Raw genomic sequence first — 15,679 nt, 5'->3', positions numbered from 1 at the left:
CTTCACAGGCTGTGTCACCTTAAATTCTAATGGTGGAGATCAACAACAGGGGGTCCTTCCCTCAGGTTAAGGGCTCAACCAGCTTGGATTCTGTTTATACACTAAACAGAATTTAGGTCTTCTAGTTGGGATGGGTTCCACCCATAATTGATTAGCATGTTCCTTGAAGACTAGGAGTAACCTCATCAATCAACCATGCCCTTCATAGACTGACTGACCTTAATAGGAGTTGGGCACTTACAGAAAAGAGAAGGAAAAAGAGCAGATCATAATTAATTATTACTATGATGGTATAATATTAATTTCTATTAGTATCTGAGGATTGGTTTTCCTTTGAAAAAGAACTGAAATTGTGTTAGCCACAGATACGTAACTTTAAGGTGTCATACATTACTAGAAATAAAAAGGAGGGCTCTCTTTACTATTTATATACTTACAACTGATTTTTCTTTTTATTATAATAATCCTGGTATTTAAGGTCATAAGAGATCTCAGGAATTGTCTAGAATGCCATACCCTTCTGCTATTTTAAAAATAAGGATACTGAAATCCATATAATTTAACAAGTTTGATCAAAGTCACATGGAGAGTATCAAAGCTAAAATTCAAACCCAGGTTCTCTCCCAATCTAATGACTTTTGTATTATAGGTTTTTAGGAGATTTACCTAGAAAAAATTAATTGATATCTCTTAGAGGACATTTATGCTTTTAAAATTTCATTGTAGAAGTTCCTTACTAGTGTGTCCTATTTATTTCTGAATGCATATAGCACAATTTTCATATTTTTTGTTATCTATTTGCTTGCATTTTTTACCTCATGCTATTATAGTAAAAGGAGTAAGTTGTACAATGTAGTTCCCAAAATAATTCACCAGGAAATATTACTTCTAAGTTTCTCTTGGTAATACTACTTTACTCAGGCTAGTACCTTTCTTTCTTACTTTAACATTATAAAGTTTTAGCATAGAAAATAACTATATAGTATGGAAGTGACCAAAAAAAGCGGCAAGATAAACTCTTCAGAATGTCCTTCTAGATGACTAACAATATTAACTTTAACTATCAAAGAAAGGGGAAAGAGTTTTTCTGGATGTAAGCACTGGCTATTTTGCCTGACTCAGTTGAATTAAATACTTTACCCTTCTCACACACCCCTTCTCTCTCCTGCTTTCACCACTCTTTTGCCCCGTTTTATCAGAAGACAATAATCACAATATAGATGATAATTGTCAAAATGCCTGTGTGGTTCTGTATTGCAAAATATACAAGTCTCTCCAAATAGAAGGTAGAAGAAGTAAACCTTTCATTCAGACACTGGAGGACTAGATCCCGCAACCAATACGCCCAGTGCATCACAGCAGCAAAGAATTCGCTACACAATATGGAGCCTGGCCATCCCAAAACCATTGGCTCTCCTGCTGGAGTCTTCCCATAATCACATTCACACAGCATGACTGCTCTCACCCTCAGCTCTGTCGTAACTGCTCTCAGCATTTCCTGTGACACAATTTCCTTTTCCTCTCAGCAAGCTCCTCCCACCACATGTGAATTAGGCTTCCTGTGATATAAGTGGGTCACATGGCCTATTAATGGGTGGGAAAATCTTCAGATCTCAATTGCTTTTATATCTGTCCATGTCGGTTCAGCCTTGATTGAGTAGTCATCTTCTCCTCTATTATTTATGACTGTCCTGGGCCTTCAGATCTCAATATTAACCCCTGCAAAGAATAATTTTTTTTTTATTTTGGAAAAATAAATTTCGGCTACCTAGCTTTAAGTATACTGAAATTACTTATCCAGCTTTCTGTAGTAAAGTCTAAAATCTATGGGATTCTAAATTGAGTGATATAATAAGAAATATTCCTAGTGTCTTCTTCAGTTCATTCTCATCTATAGTGAGATAGCAGGTGCTGCATTTTAATATCCACTGGTTGTCCATCTCTTCTGATTCTGACAATAAAAATAAAATGTGCTTTTGTTCAAATATGCTATTTTTTTGCATTCATTCAATTTAAACATGTTTGTTCCTGTAATTATAAACTGTTTTTAGTTCCTACAATACTCTATTGCTGGCAGTAATCAGATTTTCCAAGTTGTAAAAGCATTTCTAAATGCATTAATCTACCTTTTTTTTTTCTCCTTTTTGTATTCTTTCTGCCTTTAGTGAAACTATGGTCTACCAACCTGGACAATTCAGTGGCGAGTATTGAAGCCAAGGCAAATGTGTGTTGTGTCAAATTCAGCCCTTCTTCTAGGTACCATTTGGCTTTTGGCTGTGCGGGTAAGTAGTCTTGGGTATCCGTGCGTTTTTTGTACTGTTTTGGTTGGGTTGGGTGGTATGAGGATTGGTAAGTAGTAGGAGAAACAAAAAAATGTGCCTCATTAATTTTGAGTCCCATTTAAAATACTGATAGAAACTGTACTAGAGATACCTTACGCCTTTTTTTTTTACATAGGTAAAAAATGTGAATCAAGCTGTCTAACCGCTATTATTTCATAATTATAATATTTATGTAAAAATACAGTAATTATGTTTATAATACTTAAATGTGTTTCTTTAATTGAAAATCCTGCCATTTTATTCATAAGCATGTATGTATTACTTATTTTATATCTCCTTGGCTAATATCAGCCAAATAAGTGATTCAGAATACTTGAATTTGGATCATTAGCTAATAGAATTTATGATTTTCAGGAAAAGATCTAGAGATATAAAAAAACCTCAAAGATCTATTCTAACCTCAGCATTTTGTTGATGACAAAATTGAAGCCCAGAGAAAGTACCTTCCCTAGGTCATCAAGATGTGATAAGTGACAGAACAAGATTTCAAACTCAAAAATGAAGTAGTGGAAAAGAAAGAGCACAGGATGAAATGTCTAGTTTTTTTTAGTAAAGGATTAGGTCAAGTCCTCTGACAAGAAGGAAGCAGGGGGTTATATAGGGACATGTGAAAATAAGAGAATATTTGGAAATCAAGGATTAGAGTCCAGAGATTGTCATGTACCGTCAGGGGTCCAATTTAGATGAAGTAATATCTTTTTTCAACTTTAACCTTGTACCTGGTTCTACCCTCTGGGGACAAAGGAACAATTTTAGTCCCACCTTCATATGACAAGCCCTTTAGATTCTCGAACATTGGTCTCATTTTCCTCTGAATCTTCTCTTCTTCATGTTAAAAATTCTCATTTCCTTCAATGATCCTTATGTTATACAGGTAAAAGTCTCTTCTCCATCCTCGTGGCTTTTCTCTGGATGCTCTCTGATATATCAGTGCCCTTATTTAAGTGGGGTGTTCAGACCCCAACATAGTAGTCAACATAAGGTTTATTGAAGGCAGAATATACTGGAACTCACCTCTCTGTGCCTGGAAGTAGTCTTTCTCAATGTAGCCCAAGATGTCAGCAAAATTTTTAGCTTCCACATCACTTTTATGATTTATATTGAGCTTAGAATGCACTCATACTCGAAGATTACTTTTAGAAGTCCTGTTATCTAGCCATGCTTCCCTTATCTTATACTTCTGACTTTGTTGTTGGTTGTAACAAAGTGTAAGACTTTACATATAATTTTCTTAATTTTATTGTTAGTACATTTCTCCTGATACTCTATCCTGTCAAGATCCTTTTGGATTCTGACTCTATCATCTCTAGTGGTATCTGTTCCTTCCATATACAAGTGTGTATGTGTGTGTGTGGGTGCATGCACGTGCATTACATGTATGTGATCACTAGCTTCACATTTCCCCCCCCCACAAAAATGACTAAATACTTGTTCAAAAGTGTTTTCAAATATCGAGGTAAATTGTATCCGCAGAGCTTGTGTCTTTTGCTGATTCAGTAATCGTCTTTAAAAACAAATGAGACTAGGAGAGGCAGAACCAAGATTTCAGAGTAGATAGGCACGCAGTTGAGCTCTTCCAAATTCCCCTCCAAACAACTCTAAAATAATTCCTCAAATTAAATTGTGGAGCAGCAGAACCCCCAAAAGATGGAGTAAAATAATTTTCTAGTCCAAGACAACTTAGGTTGGCAGGACAGGTCTTTCTCACTGAGGTGGTGGTGGGCTCTAAAAATGCAGCCTAGGCAGCACAGGCCATGACTCGGGGGTAATTACATTGGCAGTGGCAGTAGCTTTGGGAGTTCTCAGTCCATTGACTAGCACTTGAAGCTTTACAGGGGGCACTTGGTCACAGTCTCAGGGCCAGGAGGAGTGTTAGCACTGGTGGCTACAGGGGAGCAAGGTCCATTCCTGGGTAAAGACCAGAGCACAAGCCAGGAGAGCAATAACTACACCTCTTCCTAGAGCATACCAAAAAATATACAACCCCCTAGAGATGGCTCTGAAAACAGCAGCAAGAAAGGCCTGAAACTTGAGACAGTGCCTCTTCCACCCCAAAAGGCAGAGCCCACTGTTAAGGTCAAGTTAAATGTCAAGAAATAGGCTGAGGAAATGAGCAAACAACAAAAAAAGTACCTGACCATAGTAAGTTACTATGGTGTACTCAGAAAGAAGACAACGAAGTCAAAACAACTACATGCAAATCCTCAAAGGAAAAATGTGAATTGCTTATAGGCACAAAAAGAATTCCTGGAAGAGTTTTAAAAAGATTTTAAAAATCAAGTAAGAGAGATAGAGGAAAAATTGGGAAAAGAAATGAGAGTGATACAGGAAAATCATGAAAAAAAAGAGTCAATAGCCTATTAAAGGGGGCAGACACACACGCTAAAAAAATACTGAAGAAAATAACATCTTAAAAAAAAAGACTAGGCTAAATGGTAAAAGAGGCACAAAAACCCAATGAAGACAAGAATGCTTTAAAAAGCTTTAAAATAGCTTTAAAAGGATTGTAAAAATTCACTGAAAAGAAGGACTCCTTAAAAAGCAAATTGGTCTCATGGAAAAAGAGGTACAAAAATTCACTGAAGAAAAAAATCTCCTTAAAAAGTAGAATTGGTCAAATGGAAAAGGAGGTACAAAACCTCATTAAAGAAGATAATTCCATAAAAATTAGAATTGGGTGAGTGGAAGTTAGTAACTCCATGAGACATCAAGAAACAATAAAACAATATGAAAAAATAGAACAAAAACATGAAATATCTCATTGGTAAAGCAATTGACCTGGAAAACAGATATAGGACAGATAATTTAAGAATTGCTGGACTACCTGAAAGCCAGGATCAAAAAAAAGGCAGGGGGCAAGGCAGGGCCTGGACAGAATCCTTCCAGAAATTATCATGGAAAACTGCCCTTATATCCTAGAACTAGAGAGTAAGGTAGAAATTGAAAAAATCCAGTGATCACCTCCTGAAAGAGATCCCAAAATGAAAACTTCCAGTAATATTATAACCAAATTCCAGAGCTCCTAGGTCAAAGAGAAAATACCATAAGCAACCCAAAAAAGAGTTCTAATATTGTGGAGCCACAGTCAGGATAACCCACAAGATTTGGTATCATACTCCAAATCCTCTGATCCTCTAGATGTAGAATGATATTCGAAGGGCAAAGGAGCTAGGATTGCAGCCGAAAATCACTTATCCAGCAAAATTGAGTATAATCCTTTGTGGGGGGGGGGGGGATGGGGATGGATATTTAATAAAATATAGGACTTTTGAGCATTCTTGATGAAATGATGAGAGCAGAATAGAAAATTTGACTTTCAAATATCAAGAAAAACATACAAAATAAATATGAAAAGGAGATCATAAAGGAGTCAAGGTTAAATTATTTCATTCCTGTATTGGAAGATGATACATATAACTCCTCCTAAGAACTATTGTTGTTATCATTATCAGGGCACCTATAAGGATTATACATAGACAAAGGGCACAAGTGTGAAATGACTGATGAGTTGAATTAAAAAAAATAAAATGAAGCAGTGAGAAAGAGGGATGAACTGGGAGAAGTGTGAAGGGGAATGAAGAATGGGGCAGATTACTTCACATAAAGGAGGCACAAAAGGAAGAGTTTTTACAATGGAGTGGAAAATGGGGGAAGGGGGAAATGGGGAGGGTTTGAGGTTGTGATGTGCAACGCTTGAACCTTGATCTCATCAGAATTGGCTCAAAGAGGAAATAACGCACGCACGAGCGCGCATGCGCGCACACACACGCGCACACACACACACCCGTATAGAGATCTGCTACAGTGAAGTAGGAATACAGAGGGATAAGAGTGGTGGGTAGGGGAAGATGTTAGAAGGGAGGGCAGACTGGGTGGGGTGATAGAGGGAGAGAAGGATAAAGAGGGGGAAATGGGATGAAGAAAAATACACACTCATAACTGTTATGACATGAATGTTAATGGGATGAACTCAGCCATAAAATGGAAGTGGATAGTACAGTGGATTTAAAAATCATAATCCTACAATATGTTATTCATGAGAAACACATTTGAAGCAGAAAGACACATAAAATAAAGGTAAGGGGCTAGAGAAATCTATTATGCTTCAGCTGAAGTTAAAAAAGCAGGGGTAGCAATCAAGATCTCAGACAAAGAAAAAGAAAAAATAAATCTAATTAAAAGAAATGAGCAGGGAATCTACATTTTGCCAAAAGATATCATAGACAATGAGGTAATATCGGTACTAAACATATATGTGCCTATTTCGTTATTTGTAAGTGGTAATTGAAATATAGAATCGCAAAGCAGTGGGAACTTCTCTTACCATTAATAGAAATAGATTGTATTTTTGTACATGCAGCAAAAGATAGAATATGTGTCCAGTCGTGTCTAATATTATAAAATAAGTGTTTATTAGGGAAGAACATTGTAATGTTGAGTCTTAGAATCATGCCACCTGGTCTGTCCTTACTCATATTAGAGATGAGTGAACTCAGACCCACTTTACATTCCTCACCCCTGCCATATTCCTTGTCCAGTTCTCTTTATTACATTATTTTTCACATTTTTGTACTTTCTTTAACTCTGAAATTAGAATAAAAAACTAGTTACTTAGAACTGAGACAGTGACCATCGGTATAGTGTCCAGGCTAGCTCACCATTGTCTGTTCTGCCAAGTACAAACTTCATCTTTCACAATGACTTTTACCTGACTTTGATTTACAAGGAGAATAAGAGGTATTTATAGAGTCCATTATTTCACTAGATCCATGATCTCCTGCATATGCTCTCTCACTTCCAGCCTATATACCTTCATTCTGTCATTCTTGTGAGTCTCCTCTCATTATTCTTCTAAGGATGTTCTCAGAATTCTGGAGGCATTCAGTCATGCTCTTCAACATTTCATGTGTACCACTGTAACACTGAAGATGTACAAGTATTGTGTTTGGCTCTTGATACTTGAATATTTACCTCTTTTATTAAACATATTTCTTGTATATACTTTATGCTACTTCTCATGGGCAAGTTATTATTGGTAATATTTGGAAGCCAACTTAGGACCACAATGTGCTTCTTCGTTTGCCCTCTGTAATACTTGTAATTTTCGTTCCCAAATGAATGTTAGTAAGTTAGTCAATAAACATTTTATTAAGTGCCTACTATGTGCCAGGTACAGTGGTAAGTGCTGGGGATGCAAAAAGAGGCAAAAGACAGTTCCCTGCCCTCAAGGAGTTTCCAATCTAATGGGAGAGACAACAAGCAGTATACGTTCGATAAAAGAGGCAAACATTCACTTTGTTTTCCTTATATAGATTGTTAAGGCAGGCCTCTCAAACAGTTGTAATTCTCATTTTTGTAGTTCTTAGTGTTATATGCAGTTAGCAAAATGTTATTTGCAAAAAGGACCTGGAGGAATTTTTTCTTCCACTTGTACTCTGTAACAGTGGCAAACATCATTGGCTAGCATATGTCTGTCTATTGTATTCTTTACTTATTATTGGTAAGCAGAGGATCATTGCACAACATTATTTCTGTGACTGCATATATCAAGAAATTGTATAAGATTTAACCTTGTACGTGGACATTGCCTTGTTGAATAAGATTCTTCAATAACTGCATTTTCTTTTTCTCAATAAAATTACATTTTTAGTAATTAAAAAAAGTAAGTACGGGGAACATTGTATTCCCTATACCTTAAAATCTTTACAATGTGACTGTGAAGAAGTACTTTATTATTAATGGGAAAAGTAACTGTACATGCTTTCATAATGACAGTAAGAGATATCTCTAAAGGACAGTACATTATTGATCCGAGAAATCTGATGAACCCCCTTTTCCATCTGTATAATTACATACAATCTAGAAATGAATATGGTAATTATACTTTATTATACTGTAATCACACCGATTTTTGTTGTATTATATTCATAAGAATAAAATATTATCTGTAGCTTCTGTAATGATGTGGAGCAGCTATATACTGCTGCATAGTGTATGGCTGTCCTTGTGAGGATATTTATTAAATCTTATTTGATGATAATGTGCTTCATAATAGGAATGGGTTAGGATTTTAAATGTACATATTTAAAAGATAGATATCACATGGGCCACAGTCATTACAGATTAATATTTGCTACTAGGGTTCCTACTTTTGCTAAATGATTGCTACTTCTATAATGACAAATGCTTGTATTGTTTTGTTTCTTTGCTTCTCTGCCCATTGTAATTCATATTATATATTTCTCTATCATGCAGTAAATTTTTTTCACCCATTTCTGCTAATTTTATATTATCTACACTGTTACCAAGTAGTAGAATATGAATGAATAAGTGAAGGAAAAAGTATTTATTAATCACTTACTGTATAAAATGCATTGCAGATTCAAACCATAATTGCTAGCACTTTAAGGTAGTATATAGCTAAAACATAAAGGCAAGTTTGCTTAATGGATAGAGTAGTGGGCCTGGTGTCAGAAAGACCTGAGTTCAAATCCAGCTTCAGCGACTTACTAGCTGTTCAACCCTGGACAAGTCATTTAACCTCTGTTTGCCTTGGAAGCAAGCTAGGTGATTCAGTAGGTAAAGGGTTGGTCCTGGAGTCAGGAAAACCTGAGTTCAAATCCAGCCTCAGATGCTTAATAGCTATTTGATCCTATGCATGTCACGTCACCTCTGTTTGCCTTAATCCACTGAAGAAGGAAATGGCAAGTCATTCCAATGTCTTTGCCTAGAAAGTCTCACGGATGATACTGGCATGCTATGGACCACGAGGTCACGTTGATTGAAAGACTCAGCGGCAGCAGCAAAACATAGCATTTTAAAGCTTGTAAAGCACTTTAAATATACTCATTTAGTTCTCACCACAACTTTGGGAGGTTGGTGCTATTGTTATCTCCATTTTACAAATGAGTAAATTGGCTGAGAGAGGTTTGGTGGCACTTCAGTCGCACAGCTGATAAGGGTCCAAGGTCAGATTTGGATTCAAGTCTTTCACGTTCCAAGTCTATCACTCTATCCACTGTCCCACCCAGTGCTTCTAATAGAAAAACAGGACCACCTGGACTCTCACAGAGCTCACATTGTAAGGGGAAACAACACAGAGGGCATTTCAACTACAAGTCAGATGGAATGATCCAGTAGTGCTGAGGTTTTGGGTGTCATTTCTACTGATAAAATAATATATACTGAACTATTTAATGATGCCTGGTATTTTGGTGATAAGAAATTTATTTTTTTGGTTTTCATTAGCTTTAGTTACTAAGGAGATGGGTGCTGTAGCACCTGTAGAAACCACTGCAAGGTCACATCTATAGAAGGGCTGCTTTTTTGAATGATGACTATGGGGACCATAATGGAAACAGGGCCAGCCAATCATTTGGAGAGGGCTATTGTTCTCTGGCTTTTGAACACAGAGTTCTGGACTGTCTTCACTGGGTTCTAAGAGAAAGTAGTAATGATTTATTGATTTACCCTCCTATTCCCTTAGTGTCAAATGATGGTGAGGTTTTTAAAATTTAAATTCCGTTGTCTCCACTAGCCTTACTGTTAGCAATGATTCCTAAGGCCCACTTGACTTCATCCTCCTGGATGTTTGGTTCTAGATCAGTAACCACACCATTGTAGTTTTCAGTGATGTTAAGATCTTTCTTGTATGGCTCTTGTGTATTCTTGCCACCTCCTCTTAATCTCTTCTGCTTCTTTTAAGTCCCTCCCATTTTTGTCTTTTATCCTGCCCATTTTTGCATGAAAATTCCCTTTATATCTCTAATTTTCTTGAAGAGATCTCTTGTCTTTCCCATTTTTTCTGTTTGTATTGCTCATTTAAGAAAACCTTATCACTCCTTATAATTCTCTGCAATTCAGTAAACTTACATATTTCAGATACCTTAGCATCTAAATTCATAAAGGAAAAATTAACTGGAGTACAAGACATAAATAGTAACACAGTGGCTGGAGATTTCAGTTTCCCTCTCAGTTTTGAATAATTCTAACAAATATAAACAAAGGAAAAAATAGAACTGAACAAATTGTTGGAGAAATAGAGCTAATAAACTCATCATGTCTTCTAAATGGAACTGCTGAAAAAATTATGTATTTCTCAGCACCTTATGGAACTTCTATAAAAATTTACCATGTATTAGCCACAGAGATAATATAAATGAATGAGAAAAGACAGAAATAGTAAACACATACTTGGTAGACTATAACTCAATAAAAATAATAATCAGTTCAAGGAGCACAAATAAAAAATAAAGATCTAAATTGAGACTTAACAAAGAAATCCTAAATGTTGTGTGGATCAAAGAAAAAATCATGGAAACAGTAAATATGTGAAACAGTGAAACAATATATTAAAATTTCTGTGATGCAGCTAAAGAAGTCCTCAAGGGAAAAATTCTATTCCTACCAGCATATAATGACAGGTTTGAAAAAGAAGGGATTAATCTTCTTAATATGTATTTTAAAAATTTGAAAGCCAATTTTTTTTAGTCGAAGACTATATCAAGTGGAAAGGAATAGGGAAATGATTTAACTTTATCTTTTTGGCACTGAAGGGAAAGCCATCAAACCAGCTGTCTGAGATGTTAATAAAATATTCTATTTGGATGCTTACTGAGTTGAGACATAATATAAACTATAATCATTTTTGGATAAATGCAGATAATCTAGTGGTTTTTTTTTTAAGGGTATAACATTTTTTTTTTCCTTGAAGTTAGTAATATAAGTTAATGGGTGAAGTGATCATCATTATGCCTCAGCAGTAACACTTATGCCTTTGGCATTTATTTTCCAGCAGCACTAATCTATGTCCAAGATTTTAAATGGATATTTTGAATTTATACTATTCTCATCTGGATTATATGTTACCCAGTTTCAATAATAGTTTTAATAATAGTCTTCGTGCTACCTCCAGCAGCCTAAACTTAGTTAATAGTATTTATTTTCTCTCACCATCTCTACTCCTATCCTTAACATTTTGTCTATAGAATTAAAGATTTCCTTTATAAGACATTTAGAATGTTTCCTTTAGATTTCAATACATCCTTCTCTCATTTCTTTCTTCCATTTTGACATTGAATTTCTACTTATTCTCCCCAGGACTCTTTAGCAGAATAATTTTGATATGTAACACTTAGCAGAAAAATATCTTATATTTCTTGTCACCCTTGACCAGGAGTGGGGAACCTGTGTTTTTGTGGCCGTATTTGGCCCTCTAGGTCTTTAGGTGCGTCCTTTACACTGAATCCAAACTTCACAGAACAAAATCCCTTAATAAAAGAATTTGTTCTGTAAAACTTGGACTCAGTCAAAAGGCCACATTCAAGGACCTAGAAGACCACAGGTTCCCCACCCCTGTGCTTGACTAATGAGTAAGAGAGAGCAAGACAGAGAGAGAGAAAGAGACAAAGTGCATTTATTAAGCATTTACCATGTGCTATATACTGTGTTAAGCACTGTGAATACAAATGCAAACCAAAAGGGTGGCAATCTCTGCCCTCAAGGACTGAGCCAGGTTAGAAATGAGAATGAATACTGTGCATATACTTTGCCAAATGGAAATTCTGGGTAGGGAATCAGTTATTAGAGTGGAAAGCGATAAGCATGGACACGTTGCCAGAGTGAGAACCCTGCTGAGGCACTGGTTGGGAAGTAGTACTGGGAGTAATAGGCTCAGCTAAGTTTGAAGTGTACAATTCAGTCTGTCACGTCATTCATCATTTATTAAATGCCTTTTATGTGCCAGATACTGTGTTAAGTGCTTAGGATACAACAAAAGGCAAGAAACACAGCCCCTTTTCTCAAGAGTTCACATTCTAATGGGGGAGAAAACATGAAAATAACTGTACAAACAATATATACACAAATCAAATAGGAGGTAACCATAGAGGAAAGACACTAGCTTTTAGGGAGATAAGGAAAAGCTTCTTGTCCTAGGAATTCAGTAAGTTGAGCCAATACCTTTTAATTTAGCTCTCATAGAAAAAAAAAATTAGATTGAAGAGGTCTAAATGTAGCAGTGTAATGACAATTTGTGGAAAATGTTTGCTATTGGCTAAATTTTTTTTATAACAAAATTACATTCTTTAAAAGCATGTATTTGATTTTTTCCTGTCAAATTTTTCTATTAAAATGCCAAAAAGACTTAATAGAATTGCTATGAAAGTATATTACATTATTTAAAAATAATTATTATGAAAATATTTCATATCTATTATTTGTTTTTAAAGGTTACATTCCAGAATTACAAATTTCTAAGTTTAATTTTAAAGGAAAAAGAAAAAAAATTCAATTTTGACTTTTAATACTTTAACAGAAAGCCCAAAAATATCTGAAGTCACTTTTAAAGATTCATTCCTTCGATTCAGTTTCTCTTTATATTTTGTCTTGGGCAAAGTAATCACCTATAAATAAGCTGCCATTCTATTTCTTTTAAAATGTGTAATATATATGTGTGTATATGTGTGTACATATATACATATATAATATAAAAATTTACTTGTAACATTTATTTTTTTAAAGATTTTGAGTTCCAAATTCTTTCTCCCTCCTTTATCCCTCCTTGAGAGGGTAAGCAATTTGATATTAATTATGTATGTGAGGCCATGCAGAACCAATTTTCATATTGGTGATATTGCAAAAGAAAACACAAACAAAATAAACTAATGAAAGTAAAATTAAAATGTGTGGTCAATTTGCATTTATAATTCTTTAGTTCTCTTTCTTGAGATGGAAAGCCTTTTTCATCATGAATGCTTTGGAATTGTCTTGGACCATTATCTTGATCAGAACAGCTAAGTCTTTCACAATTGATCATCCTTACAATATTGTTGTAATTGTGTGCAGTGTTGTCCTGGTTCTGCTCATTTCACTTTGCAACAATTCATATAAGTCTTTCAAGACTTTTTGGAGCATTCTGCTTGTCATTTCTTATCACAAAATGGTATTCCATCACAATCACATATCACAACTTGTTTATTCCCCAGTTGATGGACATTCCCCTCAATTTCCAATTCTTTGCCACCACTTAAACCTTTATTTCATTTTTTCACTTTCTGTTTGAAAGGTTGGGCTATTTTAAGTAATAAACATGATAAGGTGATAAACCATCTATGAATAGAACACTATCTTATTGGGAGAATAAGGATGTATAGAGAAATGAAGAATAAAATATAAAAATCTTCTGTAGTGAACAAAACAGATTCAAAACATTATTTATGGGTAACACAAATTCATGACAAACCTAGAGTCTGGTGAAAACATAACCACAAATGGCTTACTTAAAAAATCAAGTATGGTAGTGCTTTTTCCCCCGATACTAAATTTGGACTGTATAGATGACTTTGTGAATAATATATGGATATCCTTAAAAATGGCTTTATTTCACTGATGGTTGACTGTAATCTGTTTAATCCCTTACTTCATGAATGAAATACTTAATAAAAAAAATTATGGTGTTCCTTCTGGCCCTGTTAGTATTCTGGTATGTATCGCAAAATATAGTAGTGTTGCCTAACATTTTAGTATGTATACATGGAATATAGAATATAGAATATAGAATCCAACCAGATTATTTGCCAAGAGAATATTGATTTCATTCTAATAATCATCAGTTGTTTTCTATCAATTTATCCTATAGATCTGGTTTTCATATTCTAAATTTCTTTGTTCTAGACATCTGCTGAAATATTATTTTCCTATGAAATTCAGTGATTTTAAATGTCTGTGGAATACGCAATCAAAATCTCATTCCACACATATACATTTCATATACGTATGAAGTTTGATGAAGGAGTGCTCATAATTGGGGAATACACAAAAATATTATGGCAAGTTAGAGGCTACTGATGACATAGGGGATAGAACACTGGGCCAGGAGTCAAGAAGACATAAATTCAAAGCTAACCTCATATACTCACTAGCTCTATGACCCTGGACAAGTCACTTAACCTCTGTTTGCCTCAGTTTCCTGTATTAAAAAATGGGGATAATAACAACACCTACCTTGGAGGGTTGTTGTGATGATTAAATGTGATAATATTTGTAAAAAATACTTAGCACAGTGCCTGGCACACGAGGCACATGTGCTCCACCTAGCATGAAGTAAATTAATAAGTACTATTCATTATTCCATAAGCTTCAAATGCTTCGGTGTACAGCTTCTTTGAAGCTAAATCAATCTCAAATCTTCAAGTCATATGGTATTTAACTACCATGAGTCATGGAATTTGCAGCCTTATATATATTTTGTTTTGTTTTCTGAAGGCAGTTTGTAAATTCTTTCAATTGGTATTTCATTTTTCTATGTTCAGAAGTTCTAGGGAATTCTCTTCTATCATTTCCTGCATTTTGATGTTAAGATTTTTTTTATCCTATCATTTACTTCTGGGAGACTTATGATCCTTAAGTTGTCCCCGCACATTCTGTCTTTAAGATCATTATGTTTTGCTCAAAGTGTCAGTGTATTTTCTTTTGCTGTTACTATTTTTTGTTTCTATTCTAGGTTGTCCTTCATTTGTGTCTATTTGCATGTTCAATCTATTGTTTTGTTTCTTTGAGGCTTACCGTTACAAATTCAAGTTTTTCTTGATGCCCATTATTTTTGCTATATATACCATAAATTCTATTCTCATAATTCTCATTTCTCTTTTGAATCACTCAGGAGCAGCATATGTTTTCCCATGTTCTTTTTAAATTCCACAGGGTCCTCTGTCTCATCAAATGTTGAATAGTTTTCCTTTGCTTTTGTAGTATTTCATTACAGATGTCTGAATTTGTTTACTAGATCAGAAGCCATATTTTTTTTTCTGTTGCTACTGTTTCTCTTATTGATTATTTGCTTAAGGTCATGGAGTTTCCTTCTTCCTGAAATCTTTGATAATTATAGTCTTTTTTCTCACCTTATTTTTCCCACACTGCTCACTTTCTGACTCCCTACCTTCTGATTATGATTTCCTTGAAGGCTAGATCTTAAAGCATTTCATTCTCCTAACGTGCTGGGAATTTGTGGTTCGCCAGCTTAAGTCTCTGCCTCAAGTGACTTTTAGGTGATCAGAACTCGCCCCAGCTGGATGCTGTACTCCTTCTCTCAAGCTTAATTTTTAAAAGTAACAAAACTAATTCTTAATTTTTGTTGTATTTCCTGTGCTTATCCTGCCTGCCTCCCTCACCCCTTAATGGTAACTTGGGTGATCTTTACTGATTATGATCATCTAAATGGAAATTGGTGAGGAGATGCAAAGATGTCTTTTGCCCACCTCATGAATACCAGGAATGAGACAACCAAATGGAAAGAAGTGAATAAGAAGAAACCAGTTGGAGAATAATGGAATATCAGT

At 35.0% G+C, this 15,679-nt stretch overlaps 1 protein-coding gene across 5 annotated transcripts in view; it reads left to right on the top strand.

The window, feature by feature from the left end:
- The window catches only part of COP1 (COP1 E3 ubiquitin ligase), a 267,564-nt gene that overhangs the window by 163,549 nt on the left and 88,336 nt on the right, over positions 1-15,679 (top strand). For all 5 annotated transcript variants that reach the window (XM_036757414.1, XM_036757417.1, XM_036757413.1 and 2 more), the window contains one exon: positions 2,166-2,282. In XM_036757414.1, the coding sequence (XP_036613309.1) occupies positions 2,166-2,282 (117 nt within the window). The remainder of the gene's footprint in view (positions 1-2,165; positions 2,283-15,679) is intronic.

Source organism: Trichosurus vulpecula, chromosome 4, assembly GCF_011100635.1.
Source record: "Trichosurus vulpecula isolate mTriVul1 chromosome 4, mTriVul1.pri, whole genome shotgun sequence".
In the NCBI taxonomy this organism is placed as follows: Eukaryota; Metazoa; Chordata; class Mammalia; order Diprotodontia; family Phalangeridae; genus Trichosurus; species Trichosurus vulpecula.
This window is presented reverse-complemented; position numbering and strand designations above follow the sequence as displayed.